General features: G+C 33.3%; 2 protein-coding genes and 1 long non-coding RNA gene across 4 annotated transcripts in view; 1 reads left to right on the forward strand and 2 right to left on the reverse strand.

The window, feature by feature from the left end:
• LOC149056904 (uncharacterized) overlaps positions 1 to 10,374 on the reverse strand; it is a 50,604-nt gene extending 40,230 nt beyond the window's left edge. Inside the window, exon 1 of the long non-coding RNA XR_016190964.1 lies at positions 9,868 to 10,374. This is a non-coding gene — a long non-coding RNA (uncharacterized LOC149056904). The remainder of the gene's footprint in view (positions 1 to 9,867) is intronic.
• Positions 1 to 24,545, forward strand: part of LOC107162072 (uncharacterized) — a 28,046-nt gene that overhangs the window by 2,932 nt on the left and 569 nt on the right. The window contains exons 1-4 of one of the 2 annotated variants that reach the window (XM_015508786.2): positions 15,948 to 16,179; positions 16,413 to 16,589; positions 18,265 to 18,370; positions 23,221 to 23,470. In XM_015508786.2, coding sequence (XP_015364272.1) covers positions 16,418 to 16,589; positions 18,265 to 18,370; positions 23,221 to 23,470 — 528 coding nt within the window. In that variant the 5' untranslated portion in view covers positions 15,948 to 16,179; positions 16,413 to 16,417. Of the gene's footprint in view, positions 1 to 15,947; positions 16,180 to 16,412; positions 16,590 to 18,264; positions 18,371 to 23,220; positions 23,471 to 24,545 lie in introns of those variants that run through there. The other variant, XM_089223635.1, reaches the window with a different exon arrangement.
• LOC149056905 (uncharacterized) lies at positions 3,714 to 9,869 on the reverse strand. Its single transcript, XM_089223633.1, has one exon. The coding sequence runs from the start codon at positions 9,528 to 9,530 to the stop codon at positions 4,296 to 4,298; it is 5,235 nt and encodes a 1,744-aa protein (XP_089079759.1). The 5' UTR covers positions 9,531 to 9,869; the 3' UTR covers positions 3,714 to 4,295.

The following is a 24,545-nucleotide window of genomic DNA, read 5'->3' on the forward strand; positions in this document are numbered from 1 at the left end:
TAGTCTTATAAGGTTATGTTATACGGTATATATTGGCGTCGTCGTTTCCATTGATTATATAGGAAACGCGAAGTTGGCCGATCAACGGACGACAACTCGAAGATAACTCGGTACAGAGTTTCAAATGCCTTGTATGTATAGTTTAGGTACTTATATCATGTACATGTAGATAAAAAGACGATCGAGGCACGCATATAATTCAACATTCTACAGTACACATTTGTCATAAATCGCCAACAAATAAATCGAAACAAAATAGTATTATATAATTAATGAATATAATATTACCTGAAATTACTTAGTTAATAATATTATAGTGATCGTACTGGTCGGATATTAATATTATATTAAACAGAAATAAATATTTAAAATCAGACTTTGTATGTGTAGGTACTCCTCTTGTTACGAATGACGACTAATGAGGTTCTGATTTCGTTCAGTCGTCGTAAATATCCAAGTAATAATTAGGTGCATTCGTGATGACTTTTAAATTTCAAGCGAATTCGGTTTAACGTCCACACGTGGACTTTGCTGTGACTTACTTTACGGAGAGTAGGTACCTGTACAGTGTGAAATGGTGAACAACAACTCCTCCACACCCACACTATCAAGAACCTGGCCAAATTGTATAGGTTTCACATCAACAATGTTTGACGAAAACCGTACATGACACATTATTATATTATATACACTACGACTGAGGAACACTGTCTACAGTGGCTATAATATTATAATATTATTCACCGTGATATTATTTACTTATAATATATATATTATAAATGTAATTAACTGAATTTTATAATTAACAGACTAAACGGTCGTAAACATTATCAAGTATTATTAAAACGTTTTAATACGATTCGATAAAATACACTATTAGGTTATAATTCAATAATAATTATTGTTGTTTACCTACACGTTTTTACCGTATTTTGTCGTTCGGACGGTCGACATTCACGTGTCTTGTGCCTACGACATTACAATAATATTTAATACAATTATAATAAATAAATAAATAATATGCTCGCGAAAATTGGCCTTTTGCTGCGGATGATGTCGATTATATGGCTTTATCTGTTACCCACCCATACTTACCTGTATAAAATATTAAGCCTTAAATCAAAACCATTATCAGACGTTTTTTAGTACCTACCTAATTTGTAATTAAAATGTTTTTTCTTTAAATTTTATTATGCGGTTCCTCGTCTTTGACCCCGCGACATGTATAATATATATATATATATCGTTATTCATACATCGATACTGTAAAATATTTTATTTAACCGCTAAACGATAACAATAAATTACAAGAGTAGAATAATAATTATTCTTTTTCCTTCCGCCTTATCGCCTATAAAGGCTTTATTATTTTATATACACAGTTGGAGTTACCTACAAACATAGTGCTAGTGTGTGTGTGTCCTATATTAATACCTATTATGATACAATTTATAGTATTGTATTATTGTAATAAGTTAAAATTCTACCGATCGAAAATAGACCAATCATCGAGTTGCTCGAGTCACGATTATTGCGTAATCGCGTACATATTAAATTATAAATTATTATTTGAATTTATGTTGAAGCAATTTCCTTAGTCCTAATAATAGGTGTGTGTTTTGTTCTTTTCAAATATAATATAATAAATATTTATTGTTCTATTGCATTTTCATTTCTGTCGTCGATTCACATTATAATATCATAATATATCAAATTGTATTAGTTATTATTAATTAGGTACTGTATACCTATCATATCAGTATCGTCTCGAAAATATTAATTTATTATAGTTTACGCCACATGCCGTGTGGCTAAAAATAAACCGTTTCAGACATGACGTTGTCAAAAATGTGCAGTGTTTTATTGTATCGCAAGGTCGTCATAATCTTATGATAATATTTTCTTACTTGTATACTCAGTTTTTTTTCTTTAAATTAAAGTATACTTACAATCTGTAATTTATGCGCAATAATTAAATTTGGTAAAATTAAAACTAAAGCATTAAAACTATACATGAATTACGTGGATGGGAAGGTCCGCCGGTGTGAAAACTATGACTTTGGTGAGAGAAGTTTGAAAATAATAATATTATATGTATAGATACTACACGAAGCTTCTTTTTTAATTCATTATTAGGTACCAAACTGTGTTTTTAGCAGCCACAATCAAAAAACAGATTACTTAGACGCCTTTCATATTATTATGATAAGAAATAAATTCCCTGTGTATATTCTTCGGCGGGATGTAACACCCCTCCCCTTAGGACTTTTTCAATTATTTATGATATTTATTGGTAAACATTAAAAAATAATAATTTATGGCTTTATGGCAATTATTATAGTAACAGTAAATGTTTTACAAGTTTTAAGACTTTTATAATACCGATAAAACTTAAGTACGCCTATTGCTTACGCGTCTGGACAGGCTTGACAACGGAATGAGTGAATAACTGAATAATTTTTTTGCATATTTATTTATAGGTACTAAATATCAATATCCCCCCCCCCCCCCAGAACTCTAAAACCAGTACGGTTTTGTTAAATATTTAATAAAGTTATTATAAATCGTCAAAATAATAAAATAATAAAATACTATTATTGCCGTTTAAATTGTTCGGAAACAACGTCAGCGATGATTAATTTGTATATATACCTACTTTCTATTTTTTCCGCTACTGATGTGTCTTATTGTACCGTGATCAAGGGTAAACTTCATCATTGTTTTTTCACATGCATAATAATTATTGCTCTGATTTGTGTACAAAAAACGGTCACAGATGATATAATTATTATTATAATACAAATAAATCTGTGTTAATTTTAAATTCGCGGAAATCAAGTTGTAGACCTAAGATAATTAGGAGTCACCAAATTTGTTGAATAATTTTTCGTCCAACTGTGAAATTATAATATGAGATTTTCGTTTTTATTTTTATAATTTATCTATACCCGTTTTTTTTGGTGGTTCCTAAAAAGTTCCTGAATTCCCGGAATGATTCTCGACAAATTTTAGTCCGTGCCTATGATTTTTGACTTCCGACATTGAAAATTGATCGATCGTATCCTATTATTATTATTAGTCGTTGTACACAATGGAAATAGTTGATCTGTATATCTACAACGGTGAAGCGTCTAATTCCGTTTTGCGAGGAAACTTTTTATTTTTATCGATTCGCTTGAACAGTAGGTAATCTGCGCACTATAAAAATAATGTTCAAATATTTTACAACACGTTCTGTCGATATATATACATATATATATATATATATATACATGTTGGTTTGTGGGAAAAGGCATAACGAACGAGAATTATTAAAAATAATTAATATGTATATCACAATCGACCGCCAAACGATAGTGCGCTCAGTCGTCGGACTAAGACAATCAATGGTTGTATGCGATTCCGAACTGTTAAATTGAGGACAAACTCAAAATCGTAAATAACACTCGAGTTTGGTACAGATATAATAACGCATTATCAACCGAGTGACCTTCTGAAAGTCTGATTACCGAATTTCATGGCTCGTTTTATCGGACTTATGTACTCGAAAAGTTAATGTTTGTAAAATTATTAACCTCCAAACATATAATATAACGTATATTTATACACCGTGATAATATTATAACCTCCGACGTTATAATCGGTTGATAATAATTGTTGTGGACTGTAACGTTTATTTGTGCTTTGGTTCTCGAATAGGAGTAATTAGATTTAAATAAAATGTAACGCACCTTGTTTAAATCGCAAAATATACTTTTTTTATTACGATTCCGCGAGACGGTGCTGATTACATCGATCGTACGCGACTGACACAAAAGTCATACAATATAATATAGGTAATGTAATAATAATAATGTGCTATCGGAATCGGCCCGCATTGCGTCTTTATCAAGACTGAGCGAAACCAACACCAATTACGTCTTATAAATACAAAATAATAATAAAATAATATAATATAATATCATGCGTCAACACCGCCCGCCTTGAAATATTTTAATATTTAAACAATATATAATTCACACAAGAAAATATTCATAATATAAATGTAGATATAAAAAAAATTAATATTAACAAATCGTATAAATATAAATCTGAACTTGACTCATTAGTCATTACAATACATGAACGAGCTATATATATATATATTTTTTTTTTTATACAATAAATCTAATATCAAAAAAAATATATGACTATGAATTATATTTAACTTCTCGATATATAAGTGTAAAAAATATTATTTTTTTTTTTTTTTTAAATATTTATGTTATATATAATATACATTTGTTTTTACGATATTACCTTAACCCAATGTTATCATCAAACGGAAGTGGACACAAATTTCGTACCGCCCGGTTATACTCGCCCGTCATCGTTTTCACCAACGCCGTGCGAATCACTCCGTCCTCTCCGTGGCGGACCGACAGTACCCGTCCTATCTTCCAATTTAGTGGCCTAAGATTCTCATCGCGCATCAAGACGATTGTCCCGATATCCAGGGTAGGGCCCCTCTCCACTGACCATTTTTTTCTTATTTGTAATTGATTTAAATATTCGTGGCTCCATCGTTTCCACAGAATTTGCGTGTATTGTCGAACACGACGCCACCGGTCTAACCGATTCGCCGGTATCGTACTTTCATCCCTTTCCGGTACGGCCATCAGAGATTCTCCAATTAGGAAATGGGCAGGAGTAAGATATGTTAGGTCGGAAGGATCCGACGACATTTCGGTTAAGGGACGGGAATTAAGGCATGCTTCTACCCGGGTTAGTATAGTATTTAATTCTTCATACGTTAAATGCGACTCGCTTAGCACTCTACCTATAAGATTTTTCATCGACTTCACTGAAGCCTCCCATAGACCCCCAAAATGCGGTGACCGCGGGGGAATGAATCGCCATTCTACACCATCATTAGCCGTTTGTTTTTGTATTTCACTATTCTGTTCTTTAGATTGAAATAAATTATAAATTTCTTTTAAATATCGATTCGCGCCCACGAAGTTCGTAGCGTTATCTGAGTAGATTACCGAGCTTTTACCTCTTCTATCAAAAAATCTATTTAAAGCGTTTAAAAATGCTTTTGTACTCAGGTCAATAACTAACTCTATGTGAACAGCTTTGGTAGCAAAACACACGAAAATACACACGTAACCTTTTGTCAATGATGCTCTCTTTTTTAAACTGTCTTTAATTAGTAACGGTCCCGCGAAATCGATACCACTTATTTTAAAAGGACGTGATGGTTCTATACGTTCACGCGGTAGATCGCCCATTATGGGTTCAACGAACGCCGGCTTTTGCTTGAAACATGTAATACATTTATGAACTGTTGCTCGGGCAATATTTCGTGCTTTAGTAGGCCAATAGTACAATCGCACTAATGCTAATATCGCCAATGGGCCTCCGTGCATACACCTTATGTGTTCACGCTGAAATAACAATTTCGTGTAAATACTGTCACCTGGTATAATAATAGGCTGTCGTTGGAATACCTCTATCGTACCTGCATTTTTTAATCGACCTCCAACTCTCAATATGCCTTTATCGTCTATAAACGGCCGCAACAGAACTATTTTACTTTTTGTTATCTTCTTTTTATTTTTTAAATTTTCTATTTCCAATTTAAAAAATTTATTTTGTACATTTTTAATTAGACCAATATTTGCGCGTTCTAAGTCTTCCGCTCTCAGTGGTCCGACTGATGCACCAGATTTTTTCACTAAAAAATCTCTGAATCGTAACCAATATGCCGCAATACGCAATATTTTATTTAATGACGAATATCGTTCGAATAATATAAATTCGTCAGTCGCCACAAGAGCTATATTTCGTATTGTTTTTGCTTCTGGTAGCTTTTCTATGTTATCATTTTTACTGGCTTTTTCTGTTACCGGCCAGTCTTCGATGTTGTTTTTTAGCCATTCCGGGCCGTTCCACCATAAATTCATACCTGATATTTGCTCCGCGTCGCATCCGCGCGATATTATATCGGCCGGGTTCTCCGATGACTTAACATATGCCCAATCTGTTATGTTGGACAGGTCCTGGATCTCCCCAATACGGTGTGCCACAAATGTCTTCCATTTTGTCGACGGAGACGCTATCCATGATAGTACTATTTTCGAATCTGACCAAAAATATTTTTTCGCGATATTTAATTTTAATTTCGGAACAATACGGCTAACTAAACGCGCTAATAGAAGTGCTGCGCATAGTTCTAACCTCGGCAATGATATAACTTTAAGTGGGGCGACTTTTGATTTTGCACATATTAATTTGGCCGTGTGTTCTCCTTGTTCATTGGTACTACGCAAAAATATACACGCTCCGTAACATTTGATACTTGCGTCTGCGAATCCGTGTATTTGTATAATTGACAATTTTTGATTATTTCCGATGTTACGTGGTATAGTTAGCTTGTTTAACATCGATAAACCTTTTCTATATTTGACCCATTCTATACGTATGTTATCTGGTAACGGATCGTCCCAACTAATACGAATTTGCCATAAGCTCTGTATTATTAATTTTGCTTGTACTATAATCGGACCAACTAGTCCCATTGGGTCGAATATCGCGGCGGTCTCCGCTAAAATGTGTCTTTTACTTATTGTAGTATTTTCGTCATATTCTTTTACCTTGTATTGTAATACGTCACCATTCGCATTCCAATACAGTCCGAGTATCTTCGTTATTGATTCTTCTTCAAACACACATCCATTCGCATTTTCTTTTTCTGACATACAACTAACTATACTTGGTTCATTTGATGACCACTTTCTTAAGGTCATACCCGCCTTTTTCATTATTAAAATTACTTCGTCGCGTAACTTGATCGTATCTTCTATTGTTTCCGCGCCACTTAGGAAATCGTCCATATAAAAATCGTTTCTAATTGCATCACAAGCTTTTACATATGACGCTTCTTGTTCAGATATTTTTTTTAAACATGCTGTTGCCAAAAATGATGCCGGTACTGTTCCATAAGTAAGTGTTGTTAAACGATAAATTTGTATTGGCAGTGCGGGGTCCGCGCGCCATAAAATTCGTTGTTTCTCGCTATCTTGCTTCGTCACTAATACTTGGCGGTACATTTTTTGTATATCGGCCGTTAATACAAATTTATGCGTCCTAAATCTTGATATTATATATAACAGTTCGTCCTGTATAACCGGACCTTTCAATAGTGTATCGTTTAAACTATGTCCGGATTCTGTTTTACAGGACGCGTCAAATACAACTCTTAACTTTGTTGTTTTACTGTTCTCATTTTTTACCGCATGGTGCGGCAAATAACATGTTTCCCCTAACTTTTCTTGATTTTTTACGCACTCCATATGACCTAATGTTTCATATTCGCTCATAAACGTAATATAATCTTTTTTTAATTTTACGTCATTTTGCAATCGCCGTTCTAATGCTAAAAATCGACGTTTCGCGATTTCGTATGACGGTCCAATTTTTATATTCGCATCGTTTTTTAACGGTAAATGTACGATAAACCTACCGTTTTCATTTCGATTTACCGTACTTTCGAAGTGATCGACACATTTTTTTTCTTCCGTAGTATAGGGCACTGCAGGTTCAAACTCTTCTGTACGCCAAAATTTTGATACCATAATTTCCAAATTAGTACCTTCGTTTTCGTCTACTAACGCGGTATGACATTTTATATTATTAGGTTTGTTATTCGTATGTTTTGATGTCACTAGACCGGAAACAATCCAGCCCAATTGAGTTTCTTGAAATATTGGTCCATTTATTGTCGGTTTAATTTTTTTTATACACAATATTTCGAAAAAATGACACGCGCCTAACAATAAATCAATTTTTTTTGGAACTTTAAATGAAGTATCCGCTAGTTCTATATTCGAGGGTACTATGCATTCACCTCCGATATTTTCTGATGGTAATATATTTGTAATTTTAGGCACCACTAAACAGGAACACGTTAAACTATAATTATTAATGCGCGACCGAATCTTCACTACAACAGCCGCCTTCACGTTTTGACTTTTGCCTCCAATACCTAATACGGTATGTTGTACGCGCGTCTTTTTTAATTTTAATATTTGTACCATACTTTCGGTTATAAAATTGCACTGCGAACCTGAGTCTAACAATACCCGTCCGATTTGCGATTCACCACTCTCATTTTGAACTTGCACCTCCGCTGTTGACAATAATACCTGGTCGCCCGAGTTAGCCGCTACGTGTACACTAACCGCTGTTGTCGCTTCTGGATCTTCGGACGTTTTTTCGGCTTCCGACTTTCTTGACTCTGAACTATTACTTAAATGTAGCATGGTGTTATGAGGTTTTGAACAAGCAAAACAATTTTTACCGTTACATTTTTTCGGCACGTGTTGTCGTAAACACAATTTACATAATTTCATCTCGGCAACTCTTTTTATTCTTTCTGTAACCGGTAACGCGATAAATATAGGACATTTGTAAATGGTATGTGGCGCTTGACAAATATAACAACCTTTATTATTTCCTATAACTAGTGACGACGACCTTTCATTAATTTGTTTATTATGATTATTAAATTTATATGCACCTTGCCGAATGTTTATATTTTTGCACGCCTCGATTGCTTCTAATATTTTAAATCGCGCTTCTAAAAATTCAATTATTATTTCGACCGGTGCTACTTCTTCTTTAGGTGCATTTGTCTCCCACTCACGTCTACTATTTTTATCTAATTTTGTTACTATTAAATGCACTAGTAAAGGCCCCCAATTATTAGGTTTGTGACCTAGCGTTTCTAGTGCGCTCATATGACCGGTTAATGCATCCGTAAACTGTCGCAATTTTGCCGACGATTCACATGTGACCGGTTCTAATTCAAACATTGACTTTACATGTGCTTGTACTAACACCTTTTTATTACTATATCTTTTATTTAATTTATTCCATGCTATTTCATAATTATTTGATGTAGTCTCTACACATCGAATACAATTCTGCGCGTCACCTGTGACCGCGGAACGTAAATAAAAAAACTTTTCAACTAGAGATAAATCCGCGTTGTTATGAATTAATGACGTAAATATATCGTGGAATGTTGCCCACTCGTTATATTCACCAGAAAACGTCGGCACATTTAACGCCGATAATCTTATCGGCGGACGTGAGATTTTTTGACTATAATTTTTAATCTCGTTCGTTGTTTCTATTGATCGGTAATTCCCTTCGCCCGTAACGTCTTCATCAATACCACGGGATGGCTGCGCCTCTTTTTCTACGACCACTGGTTCCGTTAATTTTTTGGCTATTCCTACCGCCTTAAAAAATATTTCTTCGAACTCTTCTCGATATTTATCTTGTTCGTTCATCTCTACGTCGTCCGTCTCTTCTATTTCAGCTTGGATTCGCTCATATTCGGTCCAGATTTCCTCTATTTTTTCTCTTCTTACATGTATCTCATTTACGTCTACATCTTCTTTCGTTACAAAATTTAAAAATCTCGTTACGGACGCCTTCAGCTTTCCGCGGCACTTAATTAAATTTGATATTCCGCTCATTATTACTATTATACCTATTCTATTCGTATAATATTTCTTATTTCATACGATAATAATAATAACTTTTATAATATCAACTCAATGCCGTCGCCAATTATAATTTTCATTGTCGACTATTACTTATCTTATATCTACCTTTCAGAACCCGCACTAATTGGTTTACGATGTAGAGAATATACGTTCACTATTTTCTGTCGCAAATAAAATACAGATAGTGCCGTGCTAATCGATTATATTGTCGCCTATACTATTTCCCCGGGTAAAGCCCAAATATAAGGAATTTTAACCACAAGAAAGTGTAAAAATGCAAGTATTTAGGAAATTGGAAATCTCTTACCTCGTGTATTATTTTTCTTTTTGACTTGACGACGGTGCACGCTCTTTACTCCAATCAGCCAACATCCAACTCCAATGTTCTAATAACTCGCTTCGTTATTAAATCGTTTTTTCACGTTTTGAGTTCGCGTACACGTGGCTTCGCACTATTTAAGCCTTTTCACTTTAAATTACTCACTATCCGTCGCCGAAGGACCATGTTGTGGACTGTAACGTTTATTTGTGCTTTGGTTCTCGAATAGGAGTAATTAGATTTAAATAAAATGTAACGCACCTTGTTTAAATCGCAAAATATACTTTTTTTATTACGATTCCGCGAGACGGTGCTGATTACATCGATCGTACGCGACTGACACAAAAGTCATACAATATAATATAGGTAATGTAATAATAATAATGTGCTATCGGAATCGGCCCGCATTGCGTCTTTATCAAGACTGAGCGAAACCAACACCAATTACGTCTTATAAATACAAAATAATAATAAAATAATATAATATAATATCATGCGTCAACAATAATGATAATGATAATAATAATAATTTTATTTAAAAGCGACACGCCGATAAACAGGCGCTTGTATTGCGCCGGACGTTTTATAGTGTAAACGAATCGCGACACTTTCAGGTTATTTTAATATACTTTGACTAGGACGGAACGGATTTCCGATTTCGTACTCTCAGTTTCCAATATTATTCTATATATATTAAGAATGTATCTGCTGTCTAAAATGTGATTCATTTTCTTATAAAAATCCTGTATAGGCTTCGGTTGAACTCGGTTTACGACCAACAGTGCGTGGAATATTTTTGGATTCCGCATATAACATTAATATATAGAACGGTTAATTAATTGTACGCCACTCTGATCTCGAAATGAATATGGTTTCGCGAAAAATTATTTATGTAAAGTCTTTAATTTTGAACTAACGTTTTAAGGTCTTATTACAATAGCATTATTTTTATAGCTAAGTTATTAATATAAATGCTTATTACTCTGCGGTTCAATAATATTTTAGTAACACGCGATGTGTGCGATGGAATACCCAACGGTGAACATCTTTTCGGTTCAAAAAACTTTGCTAAAACAACAAACAAAATATTATTAAAGTCACGTGTGATTACCGACGTCTTCGTTCTGCAGTGCTTAATACTACTATATACATTATTTTGTGCACTAGACCGACCGACGCCCTTCTGGCGCGATTTGTCTTCTTTTTGGCGGCCTTACAGCGGCGTTGCAGCTGTATACGTTGTTATTATAATTAATATTTTCTGTGCGTTTGCGTATATTCATACTTATGCGCGTAGCGCAATTTAAAAATCATTAATCCTTATTTATCAAGTGGTTATGACCACCAAGCATAATGCCGTTATACATATTTATGTACACATATACAATATAAACGGTGCACAATATAAAATTAAAATAAATGCTAGAGACGATTTTTTATTGAAACCAATGCGGCCTTGAACGAGCCATTTCCGTACGCGTGAAAAAAAATTTTGGTTCGTTTATATTATTATAATATTGTATTTTATTATATTGTCATACAGCAGTGTATGTGCGGACGACCGTGTTTAAATTACACACACATACTCGTATATTATTTCGTCGGAGCGCGGTGGTTTTCGAGGGACCTTTTGATATATTATATAATGTATCGTTTCAGTGTCTAACTGTTTTTTTTTAAAACGACACAGCGATCACAAGTCATTATTCAGTCGTCGGAGGGCAACGAACAATTATATAAATGCTTCCCTCGATGGGAATGACGTTCGATCGTGCACATTTCTCGTTAATATTGCAAGGACATTATTATGATGGTCGCTTGGTCGCACATTGTTTACAGGTCCATCATCAACATACGGATAACTGAACATATAACGAAAAAAAAGTCTTACGAATTTCAGACAGATCCCCCCCCCCGCGCCAAATTTGCATTCGTGTCAAAATTCGTGCAATTATGTGGATGTGGGTCGTAAACTCTTCGAATCCGAAGAAAACATAGTCATATACACAATAATAATATATATCGCACATTCGGACCTATATATCATACTTACAAGTGTACCTACTGTCGCCGATTTTCGTACGATCCGACCCCATCTCCGCCGCATTCGGTTGACAAACCAACCGGACAACAAATCACGATGGCATCTTTCAGCGCGAGGCAATGAAATGGTACCCATACAATCCACGAATCCGTCCTTCGGGTGGTCTATTTTATTTTTTATTTTTTTCGATCTAGAAATATTACGTTATGACCATACTCATTCGAAAGCCGTAGCCGATTTGATGGCAATGTTCGGACCACCTTGATTGTGCGGTAGAAAATAAATTAAGAACATAAATACACAATATCGTTGATTTAATCCGACCGGTGATATGATGTGCTATGTTGATCATAATATATTATGTTTTATCGTGAAATTTTCTTTTAGGAAAATCGATTGTTTCGCGCACATAATATTATATCATCGTCGTTATCACTGATTTCGATAACGTATTTTGTGTCAAACATCCGAAACGCGTATTGCTCAAAAGGCTCAACATGTGGTATAATATTTTGGTATATGAAATATCATTCGTGTCCGTCGTTGTAGCTAAATCAAAACACCGTATACATAGGCGCACATAGGGGGGTGCTTGGGGGTGCTTAGCACTCCCAGGTTTAAAATTAGCACCGCATAAACTATTTAAAATATTTATTACATAGTCATATCTTTTGAAATATTATTATATAAATCTGTTTATGTATATCAGGATATTTTGAAAATATCAACAGTTAGTTTATCAGCAGAAATGATGGTTTTAATGAATAGTCTACCAGCCAGCTTTATATATGAAGGCATGAAAAATCAATGTTATAAAAGTTCGTTTCCAAATGTCTGTAAGCTATTGGGAATAACAATTCCAATTTCTTCGTCAACGTGTGAACGCTCCTTCTCAGCTATGCGTAGATTGAAAAACTGGTTACGCACCAATATGGGCCAAGAAAGATAGAAAGATTTACCAAGCTATCTACGCTTAGAATTGAGAGAGATCTTACCAATAAAATAGAGCGGGAAATTATAATGCAAACATTTGCAATATCAAACAGAAAATTAAATTTTGTCTAACATTAATAATTAATGATTACATGTTATTATAACTTTTAATATAATTACAAAATATTTATTTTTATTTTTAATAAAATTTATAATTATTGCAATGTAATTATTATAGTATTAGGGTGGTGTAGTGGGGGGCTTCGCTCCCCACGGGTCTGTGTACTATAAATTATTTCAGCACCCCCTAAATTCACACCCTATGTGCGCCTATGACCGTATAGTTGTTCTGAATTCAGAAACTATGTCATCAATATTTTGTCATCAGTTCTTGAACTTGAACGCGTTTTGGGCTGTATATCTATTATACGAGCAAAGATCGATATTATCATCGGCGTCAGTAAACATATAATTGTTATGCATCTTTTTATCAATATTATGTAACTACGAGGTATGATTTATATTAATATGTTACGGTCTGTTTCATTGGCGCTAATTGGAGCAACTTTGGGGGAGGGGAGCTTGATTCGCACCATTATTAATTCTGTCTCGAACACGGCAAACTCTGAATAAAAATGTTCCAAAGATATTATAATATATTGTATACAAATTTACCAATTGCAAATTTTATTTTATATCCAGTGCAGGTGTGGACTGTAAAGTTCTGCTGCAGTTAAACCTCAGACACGCGAGACACCCAACCACTATTACTTGCCGGTACCTAAATACAAAAAAATTACTGCCAAATATAAACATATTATAACATTTTGTAATAACGACGAAAATAAATAATAATAATAAAATATTTTTTATATAACAAATTGTTTTAAATGCATATCGATCGTTATCATCATAATACTCAAATTATATGCAACAAATGTTTGTTTCGGTCACGTAATTCTATTCAAATCACGCATTTGAATTTATTGATCCAATAAATTAATAAATTAAATTGTAGCAATTATTAAGTGAACAAGTTTAACTAACTATTAAATTCTAAAATTTGGGATCTAAATCGATGTATAATCGACGTATCACCGATAATATCGTATGCATTGGTCTATATACACGAATTTAAAATAATGGACAACGAATTTTTCACCGTGTTTCAATATATTATTTGTTCGCAATAAATACTGTGATTATTAAGTTAAAAATAGCGATGCATCGCGGAGCTCGTCGTTATCCTTAATATCAATATTATTACTAATTATTGTTATATAATATAATTATTATGTCAGTTGGTGTAATAATATCATTGTAAAAAAATTAATTCAACAATTATATTTAAACTATTATAATATTTGGTGTAAAAAACAGACGGATGGATTGGGTGAAATTATGTACTAATTATATATATTTTTTTAAATGATATTTTTGCGGTCTGACGGTTACCTACGGTATCCGAATGTTCCACTGATTATAATTATAATATGCTGCTACCTGTCTACTAACCTACCTTGACATGAGATAGTCGATCAGACAGACGATCACTGTTTCCGGAAATATTGTAGTACCCGATTTTTATTAACATTTGTGATTTGTGTGTTTTCTGTGGAGCTTACTCGTCATGGGGTCAATTGTATTCGATTCAAACGTATCTACAACATAGGATTTACTTGATGACCATAATAAATTATCATATTAATATAAATTTAATAATTTATACCTTTTGTGATGATCACTATCAACTTGCTCTCAATAAAAGCGTACTAACCTGTGTACAACTACGCGTCTTCGTCGTTAAGAAACAGAAATGTCCAGTTTGTGCGTTTGGTGCTATACTAGTTATAATAATATGTACCTACATATAACGTGGGACACATTTGAAGAAAAATAAAACTCAAACACCCGTCAGGGTCGGCATGTTATTATAATATGAACACAACAACATGTATTTACTATCGTTGTATATGATACATATATCACAGCCAATTCATAAGTAATAAAAAAATTAAAAAACCACTGGTGTGTTGTAATTTTAAGGGATGATAACCCCTTTTTTGCTTTCGAAGTTATCATCAATATTTAAGAGTTAGGTACTCAATGTTGAATCAATATTAATTAATTGAACGATAAAGAATCTTAGGCTGTAGTTGCGTTATTTTGGTGTGAAGTTTCGGTGCGTTTCAAAGTACCCAAAATGAAACAAATGTAAACTTTATCATATGATTTTTTTTTAAATCCAAACCCTCCCACCCCCTCTCCTCAACAAATTATTGGAAATACGCCAATGTCCCGACAAAACATGCAATATTTTCAATTTTGTATTTATTTAAATATGACATGATGCGTCATCGTTCGTCGTAATGTGTATGATACATAATATTATAAGCTGAAGCAATGGACTTTACCGTCGTCGCGCGCGGGTCTAGCTGCAGTGGCATAATAGTAATAATTATTATAATAATAATAACAGTAAAAACGATTGCTCATCGTATTGTTGTTATCAATTTACCATTATCTGTCTTATAATACATCTATGAAATACCCCGTATAGGTGCTATACCAATATTATTGTTAACGCATTGTACCACATCCCTGCATATTGTATAAAGCACTATATAATAACTTCACGAGCAAATAGCTTTCTGACCATAAATAAATTGTAGTTATATATATATATAATGTACCGCAATCAGTGGCGTATTTATGGTGGGGAGGGGGGAGATATATCCCCCTCCTTGGCGTCTTATTTGTTATCTATTTATGCAATATTGTGATGTCGATGGTAAGTAAACTACCCCCTCTCCTTAGGAAAAATAAAATGTTTACTAACGCATATTCCCCCCCCCCCTTGACAAAGCCCTAAACACGCCACTGACCGCAATCTTGCCCGTACACGATAACGGCTATTTTATTATCAAATATTAATAATATTATATTCCTACTCCGCAGCGACCGTAAACTAGTTTATATATATATATATGTGGAGGAAATACGCGGATTAGCGGTATCTATATAAAAGGCGCTCGCCCACTATTATTATCACTGTACCGTTTCGCAAGTGCCAATCGTTATTGAAGACTTATTTGCAACAGTTTAACATTAAAATAATATTGTTATTATTACAATCGATATTATACGCCGCCGTCGCTGATCTACAATAGTGTACTACAATAATATATCATAACAACGCACATTCGTACAACGGCGCTTTTTCTATCGTCCTATTATTATAATAATATTTTATCTACGGAATACGATTTGCCGGACAACAACGTTCTATACGTCGGCTCACTCCGCGACGACTCGACAAAAACGTACGCCAATCATTTAAAATTCATAAAACATAAACACAATATCCAATCAATAACATAATATGTGATGTACCATGAGCACCATGCGAGGCGATCGAAAAGTTCAGAGAAACTGCAGTTTTATACATTTTTATCAAAACGAGTGTCAGTTCTCAGACTTTTCGGACGTATGCGCGCGAGAACAAGTCGGAAATACTTAATGTCAATAATGTGTGGATCGTTATGTGTTTCTGCAGGTGCGATGAACTCAGCTGTGGTATTGGTGATAGTCATGTTGCTGGCCAGCCACGTTAGCAGCTCACCAATCATAAACTTTTCGTGGGACACGCCGAGGCATTTCTGCGGATCCCAACTCGCCAACGTGTTGGCGTTGATCTGCAGCAACGGATACAACTTCCATCCGGCAAGTGATGGTAAGTCCTATAGTCATCACTCTACTAATAATATTATACATTATATAAGTAATATTTTATCATATATCAGCCTGCACAATGCTACACACACGCGCCATTTAATAATTATATTTATATAAAAGTAATTTATTATCCTCTAACTGGATCAGAGATCTAACTTACGCAAAAAACTGTATTTCGAATTTTTTTTTTCTCCCATTTCCAAATCTTATGGTCGAAGATCATTTATAATATTATCAATAGGCCAAGATTCATACGATGCGTTGGTATATTATATAGTTTTTCAGTGCCTTATGAGAAATAGGTATATGAGTGGTTATAAGGAATTGCCTCATATTCATATATACAATAACGATCTATCTTTAGAAAATATACATCATTGATCAGGAATTTAGAAATTGTAAACGCTTGTCAGACAAACTTGTTTGTTTAAAGTATCGACATATTCCATATTCCTATTCGACATTTATTACGAACAATTTTAACGTCGTTCTTGCTTAGCTCTAATATAAAAACACAGCGATACACGCTATACTTCTGTTGTAGTTACACACTTATAGTACACTGCATGAGCCACTAATACATTTCTAGGTTCGAACATTTTTAAAAAAATCGTTAATCGTTAACCGGTATCGCTTCAACTTGTCATTCGATTCATTAACGCCAATAATTATTATTGACGTATATATAGTCGCTAATATTATACTCGTCTCTAGTCTCTACCATACCATCTATGACCTACCGCAGTCATTTTTGATCCGAATATCGAACTTAAAAACATAGAATAGAATATTATACCTGCTATAGGCACAATGCACATAAGTATTTCGGGTTTTGCCACAGAACGCGTGAAAACGATTTCGAACATGATTTACTCACATCAGCACAGTCGCATAAATAATGTCCAAATAGTTTTAATTCCTCGGATGTTATAATAAATATATATATATATATATAATATTATCTAAAATATATGATTGTAAATCTGTAATGATTTCACCAAAATATTATGTAATTTTTTTATGGTAAACCGTATAACTATGTGCAGTGATCAATGTTGTTTATTTCACGTAAATTATTACACCACCTAATTTTGTTGGCTTACAATTATTTTCATCTCTCCGCTTATATTTTTTACATATGAACAATATTCTCCATCTCTGGAAAAAAAGAAATAGTCCCATTTTAAATTGCAACAATATTATATAATAATAATACAATCAAGATTTACCTATCTATTTAGTAGTAATAAACAAATATGATACATGTTTTAAATTAATGACGTTTTAAAATCCTTTTAACGACCTTTACCGAAATTCCCAAAGTATATTTTATTCTTACTAGAAAGCTATATATTATTAAAAAAAAATAAGTAAACCGTATATCGTTTTGTTAATACCTATACCAATTAATCTATAATCGCAAACGGGCGAATGATGGTAAAAATATATTACTAATAAAATAATGATTTATAATCGAATTTGCTTGTCTAGGTGTTAGGTTAGTAGGTTACGTCCTGTTAAAACACCGAACGCTGCAGTTATTTGTTATTTGTATAAAACAATTATTATTGTCATTTTTTATCGCCTGATGAAATCGTTATTACATGTTGTGCGTGTGTGACATTTTCCCGACCTTTGAGCAGCGTCGTGACGTGTACGTTTTCTCGTTTCAGATGTTACCGTCCCAAGTCGCCGTCGAAAAAGAGTGATAGTCGAAGAGTGCTGCGAGAACACTTGCACGCCACATCACCTAAAGTCTTACTGCTGGGAAAATCGAAGGTACTTATACACACCTGACGTATCCATTTGACGCCGCATACTATTTGTTCACCGTCGCGAAATACGAATCAATAAATCGATATTATTTTACATAATATTATACAAGGGCCACGTGGTGCGCGACGATATATCGTTATGAATATCACGCTTGTCGATCGTATTTTTCCGTGTCTCGTTTCCACTCGCTTGCGAATGAATCACTGCAATAATATTGTATACCTACTATTATATTATTCGTGTGTTATGTGCCTACACGTATCTAACCAATTACTCATGATCACTAATCATAATAAAAATATTACGTCCAGACGCGACTAACATGATCGATATATCAACGCCGGATGATTACCTAATATAATGCATAAGTGGTGAAGTTTGCTCTTGTTGGGGCTGCTGCTGCAGCTCGTGACTTAAAGTCATCTGCAGCATTGGTGACCGTCGGTCGTCCAAATAATCGATTCGTAGTATAATTACCTCCACGTTCAACCACGACCTGAAATATTATATACCATCATTCATCATTATATTTATTGAGATCAGTGTTGTGCCGAGGATTTCGCATATGGGACTGACAATTTATATGGAGGGGGGACGAGAGAGAGGCTTAACTAGGAACTCCCCTCGCATACATTTCTCGATGCCCTGCAAATGATGCGAGGTATATATATATATATATATATTTTTTTTTTTGTTATTATAATAAGCCACAACAACATAGATTATTGGCTTTTATTATACACAATGGGGTAATATAAATATATGTATAGATGAAAAGTGTTACATTTTATACATGTATAGAAAAGACAGTGGGAGAGTTCTACAATAGTGGGGGTGTGATTAAATTAGGTTATATAATTTAGTTAATTTTAAGAAAGTGAATATTTTTTGGATGTTGTCTGGATCAGGGCCTAGAGCTTCTTGAAGATTGTCAGCTAGCTTGAGGTTGGTTTTAATGTCGTTGTATTCTCGACAGAAACATATGATGTGTTTGACTGAGAGAGTTTCACCACAAGTGAGACAAGGTTCGGGATTCGTTTTGGTCATTAGGTGTTTGTGAGTTAACCATGTGTGTCCAATTCTGATTCTATTAAGAATTACTTCTTGACGCCTGGGGAGGGGGAAGGTTGGGCATGGTAGAATGAGGTATATTATAAGTGCACAGTGTTCAATACTTTTGAAGCAACCGTCCTATAAAAATTGCAACTTTTAATATAGGTATGTCAACAGAACATCGGGATCGTTTATAAAACGTATGGGTACGCCACCGATAGAAATATCTATTACTTGCAGTTACCACCGCTTTGCCGTATATCATACCAAGTAATTTAAACGCAAGGTGTGATGTCTTGATGTTTAAATTGGCTAAATAAATATAATTATAATAGGTATACTACTTATCACTCACGCGGTATTGTATTATGCACGTGCTCTGTAGTTATTTGTTGGGTAATAATAATTATATTATACAGAACAAATCAGATATTTAATACAATATTCATTAAAGGCCAAAACCGTTACGCTCATGCTGCTGATTTTTTTTTTTTAACTGCCGATAACAAAATAATGATAATGTGTTATGTGCCTGAACATAAGGTCAAGAGTCAAGCATGCCTCTTTTTATGGAAATTGCGGAAAACCACGCTTAAAAAAAAAAAAATAGAAAAATAACAAAGTATCTGAACTAACGAATATCGTCTACGCGCATCATGGTTGACTAACTGCTAACAAACAAATATTTTATAAGTACAAAATACTATACATATAGTTATAACGAAAAAAAATGTGTACGCATAAATTATATACAAAATACGTTATAATAGTCAACACGCGTCGCTGTCGCAATGTTATAAGATCTTATTACAAATCGAATACCTATATAGGTATTACTCATAATAATTATATTATCTTTTCGTTCGATTTCCTTAATTGTCGTTACCGTGAATGAGATGTTCATTAAGTATATTATTGTTGTTACGCTACATACTAACACAAATTGAACATCAGCCATCGGAGGTTAAAATATAATATCATTATGCTATAACCATCATCGACTGTGTACAGAATAATTACAGTTTTAGATTCTGTGCGGAGCAATGAATGTATTGATTTGTGTGTGTGTGTGTGTACACGATAAGTTGTCGAAAAAGTGTTTCGATTTTCAACTTCAGTATAGCTTTTCCGGTTGGAAAGTGAATCTAGGTGGGGAGGTCAAATTTTTAAATTCCAAGTAGTTTTCAAAAGCACCGGGAAAAACAAAATTAAGAAAAAACGGACATTTTCACGCAAAATACATTTTTGAAAAAATCGATTTTAGATATTGGTGTTATAACACTTATAACTATAAAAGAAATTACCGTAGACACATGCAATTTTCGCTGAATATTTATACTGGCATTTTCTATATTTAATAAAATTTTCAAAATATTTCAAATCTTTTTAAGTTATCCATAGATATTTGAAATTTACAATTTTTTTTGTTTTTTTCAAATTACAATAAAATTTTATTCGTTGGGTAAAAAGGATTCAAATTTTAATTTGAGGCTCCTAATATATTGTTACAATATTAATTTAAAAATATTAAAAATACATAGTTACAATTCTTTCAATAAGCATTGAAAGTTCGAATTTTGACAAAATACGTAAAAATCATGAAAATTTGCAATTTATTTTGAGTTAAAAATTCATAAAAGTTTATCTTTTTAAATCTAAAATTTGAAAATTCAATACATGATTCTTCATGAGTTTGCTATAAAAAATGTGTACCGGAAAATCAAATTAAATTTTTATGAGCGTTTGAATTAGGTACAACATTGGATATTCACTCAATATCACAGCTTGTACCGATATTCTTATTTCGTTATTATTCTAAAACGAATGACTGCAGAAGCTTTAAATTTACACCATATGTTTTATTTTATCAATTTATATACATGGTAAAATTATCAATATATTTCAGCAATTTTGAAGTTATTTATAGATATTTGAAGTTTTCCGGTTTTTTTTTTAATTTATAAATGTCGATAAAATTTTATTCATTGGGTCATAAAATTTGAAAATTTAATACAAGGTTCCCCATAAATTTATATAATTGCAGTTGGAAAGCATTAAAAATACACGGGCATGATTTTTTTTTATATGTATAGTTATTTTAAGTTCAAATTCGGAAGCAATTACATATTAAATAGTCAAAAATGACAATTTTAGTTATATTGTCGTAATTAAAAAATATTATTCGTTGGTACTTAAATATCTAGTTGTACTTTATATTCTAATATTATTAATACTTATTATCAATACTTTATTATAATACTACATTGTATATGCCTACTAGCCTACTATAAATTATTGAGTGAATCGGATACATAATAAATCTTATTTGATTAATTTGGAATTTATTTTATAGGTAGGTACCTAATTTTTTTTGTTGAAATAATAGCAATATAATCAATATATATAGTATAAAAATATAAAATATCTTAGACTGACAAATAACCGTCTCTGCTCAGAATCGTTTTTCGTATACAATGATATAATATCATTGAATTAAAATGTAATATACCATCCATTACAGTAATCTAATTGTATATAACCAACTGTACAGCAGAGCGACATACACTTGCTTACCCCGCTTTTTTAAATGCGTTATTAGGTATAAAACATTAGTAATGAAATCGGATATTCGCTGCGGCAGTCGAGAATTACGATTTTTTTTTAATTCTTCTTAATAATAAGCGGTAAAAAAACGACACGCGCGTAATCGATACATTTAAATCGACAGCGTTGATAAAATTATCTATTACTATTATGCGATAGCTGAGTAAACGACAATTGGTGGAACGCCGCGGCCGACGATTAAAATATTTTAAATATTACCTAATAATAATTATTATAATATCGCTAAACGCACGTCACGAAATGGAACGCAAACGAAAAATCGTTTTAACAAAAAAAATGTGCTGTGTTGCAACACGCTTTTCAGTAGTAGAATAAAAATGCTGAAAAACCAGTGGTTATGTCAGCACCTAACTAACTACCGGCTACCAGTACCTAGGTACCTATATATTATTAATCAATTAATTCAAAATTGATGGGCTAAAGCACTCGAAAATAATATTACATATTTTGTGAGTTTTGTCGAATACATGCCATGATATTGCTGCAACTATATAATATTAAGTACCTATTTACATATTATAATATATAATTAATTATGATCAAGGCATCAGTTAGGCGCCACGTAAGAGTGATTCTGATTGGCTGTTTAATATATTATTGTTATAACCATAATATTTTGATCATCTATATACATTGTAATAATAATAATACAATCATGTTCACGTACACACAAAAACACACATTCATATAAACACCACATTAACACTCATAATAATATTATACTACCTATTGACTAAATCGTATCACATATTCACATACCTAATATTACGCCACGTCGAATATGAGACAAACGTTATTTTTGTCGTTTCGGTATTTATCACCTAATAGTGTTGTTAATTAAACTGCTTCGGTTTTCCACTCATTCTCATTTCTCATCAACAATCTGCACATAATTGTCATATATTATTTGTTTTATATTTTTATTCTCACGATGGACCTATTTCACATTAAGTATCATATACAATATAATATTATATGATATTATTTCTGCGGACGAGTGGAAATATTGACACAAAAATAAAAAAAAAAAGCACAATAGTCGTAATATTATATTATACGCGACAGTCCGAAAGTATATACGTTTTTAGCTTTTAAAATTTACTTCGTATTTCGTGCAGCTACATTTAGTCATTTCTAAAGCGCATATACATTTATCTTATTACGATGATTTACAGGTCTGATACTCGGAGTGTTTTGGAACCGCCTGCTTCTGTAGAGAAACCCTTGGTAGACAAAAACGTGAAACCCCAGAAACACCCCACGAGTAACACACTGTTAGTTGACAACAGTCTGCTGCAGGCTGAGCACGCGACTGTCAAAACCAAGTCCAATAGTATTATAATACCCAATTCTAAAGAGCTCGGTAGGCAAAACGGCATTAAGACGATTAAATACAACACGGTCGCGTACGCCCCAAAGAAAGAAGTAAGCCAAACGACAATAATAATAATAATAATAAACAACAACAACAACAACCATGACAATGACGACATAATTCAACCACACTGTAGCCGCGGTGTAATAATATCAACGACATATACAGTAATAATAATATATATAAATGTGACCAATCAGAATCGCCAAATTGCAGCGTTTGCAGGTGCTGTTAGGACGTACAAAATTTTGCCATATGGGTACACGCAAAAGTATGATGTATTTTTGTTTTGCATGTAAACATATAATAATATAAATTATATTATATTGGAATACGGTGCTGTTATACACATGTATATATACATACCGATCGCTATATAATATTATACAGCGCAGCACGTTGTGTCGGGAAGAATATTTTCGACGATTTTATTCCACGGCAATACCTACTGCAGATGCGTTTTTCAAACACATAATCAGACATTTGGTGTCACGTGCACACGTCTATTATAGGTGCATACAATATTGAGCGTAGGGTTTCCGGCGCAATCGACGTAAATAGGGCAATAGGGCTTATAGTTTACTCTATAGCTATAATAATATACGAACCGTTTCAAGCCCTAATGTCGGCGGTCAGGCATAAAAAATTGATCGATTCAATGGACCAACATGGGTGACCATAGATTTGATCACTTTGTTGTTGAACTAATTGTTAATTGGCTATTTATGCGAATTCCGGCACGAGTGCAGTAGACTCGAACGTTTTCAATGTGTTCATAATATAGGTATATATTACAAAACATAGTGTACTTATAGTCGTATTTTTATCAACCGGTGATAAACAATATCAGTGTGCAGCAGTCGCTGCGACGATATAAAATCGCGTGCATCCATCACTATATACACAGGATAAGGGATGCCATTGAGGACGAGTGAGGTGCATATCCGGAATTTTCCACTTCATATTATCTAAAAATCGTACATAAGAAAATACTTCTGTATAGAGGTCGTCTGCGAGGGAGGACTTGACGGTGGGTGATCGTGTATAAAGACTTTAAAAAAATCCTTAAGACACGCCATCATTAGTTGCATAATATAATATATAATATTATACGCATCATGTACT

Source organism: Diuraphis noxia, unplaced genomic scaffold (genome assembly GCF_037042655.1).
Source record: "Diuraphis noxia isolate RWA-SAM2 unplaced genomic scaffold, SU_Dnox_SAM2 contig0003, whole genome shotgun sequence".
NCBI classification, from domain to species: domain Eukaryota; kingdom Metazoa; phylum Arthropoda; class Insecta; order Hemiptera; family Aphididae; genus Diuraphis; species Diuraphis noxia.